The sequence below is a fragment of the Micropterus dolomieu genome, linkage group LG12 (assembly GCF_021292245.1).
Source record: "Micropterus dolomieu isolate WLL.071019.BEF.003 ecotype Adirondacks linkage group LG12, ASM2129224v1, whole genome shotgun sequence".
Classification (NCBI taxonomy): domain Eukaryota; kingdom Metazoa; phylum Chordata; class Actinopteri; order Centrarchiformes; family Centrarchidae; genus Micropterus; species Micropterus dolomieu.
Window position 1 is genome coordinate 27255310 of NC_060161.1, and position 8071 is coordinate 27263380.

At 38.8% G+C, this 8071-nt stretch overlaps 1 protein-coding gene across 1 annotated transcript in view; it reads left to right on the forward strand.

Annotated features, from left to right (window-relative positions):
* Positions 1 to 2723: 2723 nt before the first annotated feature.
* The window catches only part of LOC123980542 (zinc finger protein RFP), a 14554-nt gene continuing 9206 nt past the window's right edge, over positions 2724 to 8071 (forward strand). The window contains exons 1-7 of the mRNA XM_046064977.1: positions 2724 to 3029; positions 3468 to 3717; positions 4886 to 5085; positions 5301 to 5405; positions 6560 to 6655; positions 7420 to 7653; positions 7765 to 7912. Coding sequence (XP_045920933.1) covers positions 2889 to 3029; positions 3468 to 3717; positions 4886 to 5085; positions 5301 to 5405; positions 6560 to 6655; positions 7420 to 7653; positions 7765 to 7912 — 1174 coding nt within the window. The 5' untranslated portion in view covers positions 2724 to 2888. The remainder of the gene's footprint in view (positions 3030 to 3467; positions 3718 to 4885; positions 5086 to 5300; positions 5406 to 6559; positions 6656 to 7419; positions 7654 to 7764; positions 7913 to 8071) is intronic.

Here is an 8071-nt window from a genome sequence, read left to right on the forward strand (position 1 = left end):
TGTTAAAAGTAATCAAATGAAGTAGTGCTGCAACAAACAGTTATTGCAAAGTTGTTTTGACTGACCAAAAATTCAAAACCCAAACATATATTTAACTGACACTAATGGAAAGCAGAAAAAAATCAGCAAATATTCACATCTGATTTATGAGGAAGAAAAATAAGAATAAACACAATTTTTCAGATGTGCATTTGTAATTAAAGGCTCTGTACTCTAGGACATGCAGATGTTAATAACAACAGCTGTCACATGTAAGGTACTTTCATCAAACTGTATTATGTGATATACTAACTTCTGTTCAAAGACCAAAACTGGGGAAGAACAGAAGACATTTATAAATGACTAAGATGTGTCATGTTCTTTCAAGTAGCTTTGTTACAGTCCCTCTTAACTGCCTAACTGCTTAATACATGACGCAGTTTTTCCAAGTTTTTAACCTACAATGGCCGTAATGCACCGTTGTGTCTTGGGGAGTACTGCATACATGAACAAAGTTGTCCTGGCCTGCCCCGTCAGAGGGAGCTTTGTGAAATATGATGTTTGTCCTGTGTGATGTTACTTGAATTAAAAGAAATCTGGGGTTAGATTGTGGTTTGGAGTTAGATAGAAGTTAGCTTCCCAGATCTCTGCAGCACGCTCCCCTCTCTGCTTGAGGCTAGCAGCCCAAGGCCACAGTAGCTGCTACTAGCACAACACGCCTGGATCTCCGACCGTCAGCAGTTGAGTTGCAATGTGGGTAATGTAGGCAGCAGGTTTTGACAAGGAAGAAGAATGTGTTGGATACAAAAGACAATATTTCTGGTTCTGCTGCATTGATTTAATGTGTTCTTGGAGTGCAATGCTAAATAGGTGGAGTATGGTAGTTGTTAATAAAAACTAGGCAGTTCCTCTTAGGTAGCAGGGTTTTTTGTAAAGAAACCCCAAAACAAATAGCCACTGATTGGGATTCTGCTGTTCACTTTCCCATTTTTACTTGATATTATTCCATACAAGCAGTAGTACTTAATCAACATACATGTGACTTGATTTTGAATTCTTGATTTCTGTTACACTGTGCAATCAGATATCTTAAACCTAAAATCAATTAGTAGTTTCATTTTAATAATAATTTGTTTCTCTTTGGGTTTTATTGAAATTGTCCGTTGGGTTCTCAAATAAATGTCTGTACTGTGCATGTTAGCTGTGTCTTACACACGTCAGCTATAGTCAGTGTATCATGCATCACACCCACAGCATGCTGGGATAGTCTCCAGACCCCCATCACACTCAAAAAAGCATGTATAGACAGTGGATGTGTGGATGTGTGGAGAAGGTGTTGGGGCAGAATTAGTATTACTTATTACAGAAGAATTGATATTTAAAGTGTGTTGCTCCATTTAATTTAAATTTAGAATCAGCTGATACGTTACCTGCAAAAGGAACTAGAATATTAAATAAGTCTGTGTGTGCCCTATGTGATAATGCAGGACAGAAACTTGCCCTACTTCATTCCTAAAGTTTCCTGACCATCCTAATCTGATTTACGATGACAGGGGTGATTAAGGTGCATGTGTGTGTTATACAATGTGTCCATTTATCTGTCATAATGTCAACTAACACTCCATTAAGCTCTCTTTGACTGCCATACATGTTTCTTTTCTCACCTTGCACATTTTTTTGCCGTTGCAGTTCTCCCACACTTAGGTTTAAATTTATTGTCCAAGAAGACTTGTTTTCAAAGCCAGCACAACACAGAAATATACATTACAAGAGCATGCATATGTTGAGCAGGTTTCATGGCAATCTGCACATTAGATTCTTAACCAAATGTGAATATTTGGTCTTAAAGTGTTGTTAGAGGAAAGGGATCATATTAATATGTGAATATTAATGGTAGTCTGGTGGTTTGATTTAAAGACATAACGACATGGTCAAACGTATCTGTCAAGGGCAACATTTTACCACTTAACAAAAGGTCAGTGCTCATCAGAAACATTTTAGATCACCCTCTGGGGACCATCCAGACCAGACTCCATGACGATCTGGCCTTCTTAAGATAGGCCTATTTGACCAAGGTGTTGGACAAATTGGCGATCAATATTCCCACCCTCATGAATGAACAGTAGTAGTTTTTTTGCCCTGGTTTGTCCTCTGGGCAAAAAAGTAACACCAGCTGACACCAGAATTTAATAATCCAAACAGGGTGAATCTATGTTGTGTCTGTTCAACCCTGTTTTCTAAGTTATGTTCTGTTTTACTGTGGCTACTGTGTTATACGTTATTTTTATTTTATTTTAATATAGGTTTAATGTATGTTTAATGTATGTATGTTTTGTATGCTACTGGATACTTGAATTTCCCACGGGATAAATAAAGTATCTATCTATCTATCTATCTATCTATCTATCTTTTAAGGGAAATATAAATGCTGCCTGAATTATTAGCGCAGGACTTCGATGCATATGGTTAGATGAAGGCAATAAAAGCACTTTACATTTCTCTCAAGACTTGTTCGCTGTTGAAAATGAATTGTATAGGAACATAATTTCTGGGTTACTCAGTAAGAGCTTTTGGAAAACTCTCTGTGGTTCCAGCAGAATAGAAAGATGTTTTCTTTTAAATGTACTTGAACACATAGTTGGGTAGTGAGATCTTTGAGAGGAAGCGTGAATGCCTGCACTGCTGAAAACTATACAACCTTGCATTGTTACACACAGGGAACGACTAAGTTGATAAGAAAACAGGGAGAATTTAATGTGTCTTTAAACCAATTTTAGAGTAATAATTACAAGTTAGTATCCTAAGAATAAACTCTGTCCAAGACCTTTTTAAAAATAGCCTCTTGTTGTTGTTGTTGTTGTTTCAAAAACTGGTCAGTCTTGATTCAGCTCTCTTTTGTCTTCCACAGCATGTCCTTAAATGGTAGCTTTCTGTCTGACGAGCAGTTCCAGTGCTCAATCTGCCTCGATGTGTTCACTAACCCCGCGTCCACATCATGCGGCCACAGCTTCTGCATGAGCTGTATCAGCAGATACTGGGATGGATGTAAGGTGTGTGAGTTTCTCCACGAGTAAACATGTGTTACATGAATGTCGGTCTTAGGTACGGTGTGGAGGTGTTCTTACATCATCCTTCTGTCCTTTTTCTTCATGTTCCTCTGCTCTTGGTGCACATCCTTCCTGCCTTCTTCTTTCCATCCCAATATCCTTGCCCATCCTTCTTTCCCCTTTCTTTCTTTCTTTTTCCTTAATTTTATCAGTTTGTACCAAACCAAAGTAGATTGTATATTTCTTGTATGTTGGTAAATGACTGTAAGGTACCACAGTACATTAGGCAGGTTGTGCTCATTGTTTAAAAAATCAATCCATTCACTTTCTAAAATGTTCCATGTTCCTTTTTGTCAGTCTGCCCTTGATTCCATATTTTCTCTATATCTGTTATCTTCTCTGTGTCTTTTTTCATTTCTCCATCCATCCTCGCTGTCTCAGGTTTACCAGTGTCCTCTGTGTAAGAAGACCTTCCCGAAGCGACCAGACCTCCACATTAACAGGACGCTGCGAGAGATCACGGAGCAGTTCAGATCCACGAGAGGAGGGGGAGGAGGGGTGAAGGAGAAGAGAGGGGGAAGAACTAGAGGAGGCATACACCACAACTTATTTGATGAATTGAAGAAGAAGCTGCCTCGACATCATTCAAAAACATCAGTGACGCCGACCTGTGAGGCTCAATTTAAGACAGGTAGATCAATATGTCAAAATTAGTCTTTTAATGCATTTTAGAAAACCAACCATATTTTATATACATATTTTTTTATAATAGTAACCATATTATAAAATGACCAGAAAGGTAGAAGCTCATTTAAATGATTTTCAATGAGGTAGAAAAAGCTGTGGGAGCATAAACATTTTTAGATTGTTTGTACTGTGGCTCTTAAGTGGATGACTGACCTGAATGCTTGAGTCACTGTTACCTTTCTTTCCACAAGATGATTGAACTACAACTACAACAATACTTTTTGTTTCCCGTGATGGTCAAGATACTGCTTAGGAGTCTTTTCTTATAACTTTCACTGTAGCACTGTACATTGTTCTTTGCTTGGTAGGCATGCACTTTCATTTTTAATGACATCTAGCTCTTATTCCAACAGAGGCATATAATGTTACTTACAGTGCTTAAGAAGTGAAATATCTGCCAATTAATATGCATGTAATGTAATTAAATTTACACATAAATAATAATGACAAACTGAGTCTAAAAGTATAGATGCTTTTATCCTACAAAAATCTATGTTCATTCATCACACACAGTGGCTGAGCCAGTCTGTTCAGTTTAGCTGCACATTCTGCAGATGATACATGACTGTCATGTCAGAGCTATGTTGCATAGCAGCAGATCTTTAACAAGACAAGAAGAGTCTACAGTCAGTCTCCAGCTCTGTGAGGCAATAAAAATGCTAGCCTCAATAGGCTCATTATAACAATGTTAATGTGTTGATGCTTGGCAGGTATGTGTGCCGTGTTATGTTATGTTAACATTTGCTAATTAGTACAATACAAAGAACTGAGGTTGATGTGAATAGCATTAGTTCTGCAGGTGTTTTACTATAAAACAAAGTACTGGACAAATAGAATGTATTTGCTGGTGACTATACAGTGGATGAAAAGTCAGAAAATCCAGTCATAAGGAAACATTGTCTCGGGACCATGAATGGCAATCCACCTAATAGATATTTATTCCAGACTAAAGTGGTGGACCCACTGACCAGCTGACTAACATTGCAATCCACCAAGCCGTACTGCTGGCTAACGCCTGTTACAGCATTAAAGAAAGAAAGTCAGTAAAATAAATTTTTAAACATCAGTTTCATTGATCTTTCTCTCATTTCCTGTTTCTTCTACCTTGGAAGCTGACTGTTTACCAGTCACGACCTCACAAGCTTCTTCGGTACCAAACCACAATCCATTTGCTGCCCTGAACCACAACCATGGACCTCCTCCGCCGGCGGTATGTTCCTCCCACTCCAGCGGCCGGAGAAGGTTCACCGTGAGTGGTGCTGCAAGCAGCCACAACCTGCCTGTCTGTGAGACCCACCGCAGAGGATTAGTGGTACAATACTTTAACCTACATTATAAAACAATATCTGTCATTGATGTTCAGCATTTCAGACTCCTGTAGTCTTTTGTGATTTCAGACTGAACTTAGCTTATTATTTTAATTGAGGAACAAGAAGAATAGTCTATACCCTCTTAAGGTGGGGCTGTTTAATATTTTCATGGCAGGTAAAGGTTTGACACTGCAACACTCTCTCTCACTGATTTCAGAGGTACTGTAAGACTGACCAAGTATGTCTCTGCCCTGAATGTGAGACAGAGGACCACTGGGATCACGACACAGTGACTGTCGAAGAAGAATGGATGCAAACCAAGGTAAGAAAACAGGACTGAGAAACAGAAAGATGTTTGAATTGAATGATTCAGATTTGTTTTTTTGTCTGTAGGTTTCCACTTAATGAAGCCCTAGCTTGACGCTTCATCCACTCCCTTAGTCCAATTCCACATCAATAAATCCACAGGACCACTCGTAAAAATGTATCCGCACAGGAATATTACAGAAAATAAAAATGATTCATTAATGACAAATAAGGGAGAGGGAGACAGAAAGGTCAAAAAACTGTGAGCCTCCACTCTCTGCTTGCCTGACTGTCCACTAAGGTAACTTCATAAACTCTCGTGAGAGTATTCCAAGCACTTAAAGGTGCATGCGGTTAAAGGTAAAACACACTCTAAATTATCCACACACATTTTAGATAATACACAACTAACTCCTTGCATTACTGTAAATATTAACTGCATCAACCTGTACATACTGTAAATATTACCTCCAATTCCCTCTACATAAATGAATCATGTAAATTACTGTTTAACACATAAATTAAAATTATTTATCAGCTAATTGCATTTAGGCCCCTACAGTGCCTTTATTTTAGCCAGAGAACAACGGCTGTCATTGCAAGAAGTTTCTCATGTTTGGAAATCTTGGCCAAACAAAGCAAATTCTGTTAGGACACAATGCAGTCTAGACTTTGGCCTCTGGTGTGTAAGGGATAAAACCCTCTAAGTTGTATTTGTATGGTCAGAAACACCAGACTAAGTGGTTCTTCATAAAATATCATAAAATATAGTTCCTGAGCCTCCGAACAGTAACATCTAGCTAAACAGGAAGAGGTTCACAAGGCTGCGCCAAGTGTTTTGAAATCTTGACAAATTTTTAAACTGATTATTACTGTACTCAAACTACAATATTGGAGACTAGTGCTACATGTGTGCCTGCACTCTCTGCTAGTAAGATTATTGGATTCAAGGAAAGTAGGGAAGCACAGGGAGAATAGTAGGTGGGCAAATCACAGCCATAAGTAAGCCCTAAGTATTTTATGTAGTTTTGGAAACCCAGCTTGAAAAAAGTTGATTTCTGTGCTCAAAATGCAAAATGTCCCATTGCATGCTCAGGACTGAGGTAGAAATATAAATTCGTATATAATCCTATTCAAAGTGTGCGTTTGTGTGTGTTTGTGTGTGTGTAGGTCCAACTAAGTGTGTCGGAGCAGGAGATCCAGGAAATGATCCGACAGAGAATCACGAAGATCGAGGAGATCAGAATGTCTGTGACCGAACTGGAGGTAGATAAACACACACACACACACACATTCAAGTTAAAGCACCGAGACGTATGAACATGAAACACATACACAATCACACACTCATGTAAATACCACAGTTGTGTGGCAAAACCTGTAAACCCTCATTCCTTTATCAGCTTTTATAAACACACTGTCACAAACATTTTCAGGTTTACTCAACTTTTGTTTTGCCCCTAAACATTTTGTGCATTCTTTAGTTTTTCTTTGTTTCATTCACTACATTTTAAAGTTTGACCTGGATTTTTCTTTCATTATTGACATGTACATTTCATTTACTAATTTGGGGTATTCATTCAATAACTTGTGGGATTCTACCCAAACGTTCATGTTTATTCATGTGTTTATCAATGTTCTGCCTGGGTTTAACTGACTTTTGGGGTTTAACCCAATTTTGCAAGTCTATTGTAAAATCTTAAGGTCTAATTGGCATATTTATTCCATAATTCTTGTGGTTTTAGACAATCTTTGGGCTTTTACCCAATCTTTAGGCATATTCCAAAATTAGATTTTTTTTTTACTTGAATGTTATTGTGGTTAATTATATTGATTTAGGAATTCAAATATATTCTTTAACTTTTGGAGAACTTAAACCAGTTTTTACCAAACTTTCTGTGTTCATTAATACTTCACTGTTGGCACTATGTTTCTGTGTTTCAGAGAATCTCAATGCAGCTAAAAATGTACAAACTTTAATTGGTGCCGGTCTTTAAAGGTCTTACATCACTGACTCATTAATTTCCCAGATGACAGTTGAGCGAGAGACAGCAGGCAGCGTTTGCCTGTTTTCCGCACTAGTGTCTGCCATTGAGCACTCCCAGGCAGAGCTGATGGAGGTGATGGAGATGAGTCGGAAGGCGGCCGAGCACCAGGCCGATGCCATGATACGACAGCTGGAGCTGGAGGTTGAAGAACTGCGGAGGAGGGAAAACGCCCTCTCCGAGCTCGCCCAATCAGAAGACTACGTACACTGTGTCAAGGTTGGTGAGGATCTAGTAAGGTCAAATGTAATGATATACTGACATACACTGTGGGAAACCAGAGCAGAGCTGAATTCTGCATGATTTGGCTTATTTCCATCTACTTTCCAGACGTTCCCCATCCTCTCCACTTCTCCACGTGCCAAAGACTGGTCTGGGGTGTCAGTGAACTCCGACGTGGGAACAGGGACCATCTACAGGTCGCTGGCAGCTCAGATGGAGAGCTTCCAGGAACAGCTGAAGACTATCGCAGAAACAGGTTAGTCAAATGCAAAAGAGAAGGCTTGTTTTCAAAGATAACTAACAACGAATACATGAAGTCCGTTAAAATCAAGAACTGTTTTACTTGCAAGCATTGAGTCTGAGCAAAAGGTTGTCAGTATTAGTTGATAGTCAACATAAAGACTTAAAAGAGCAG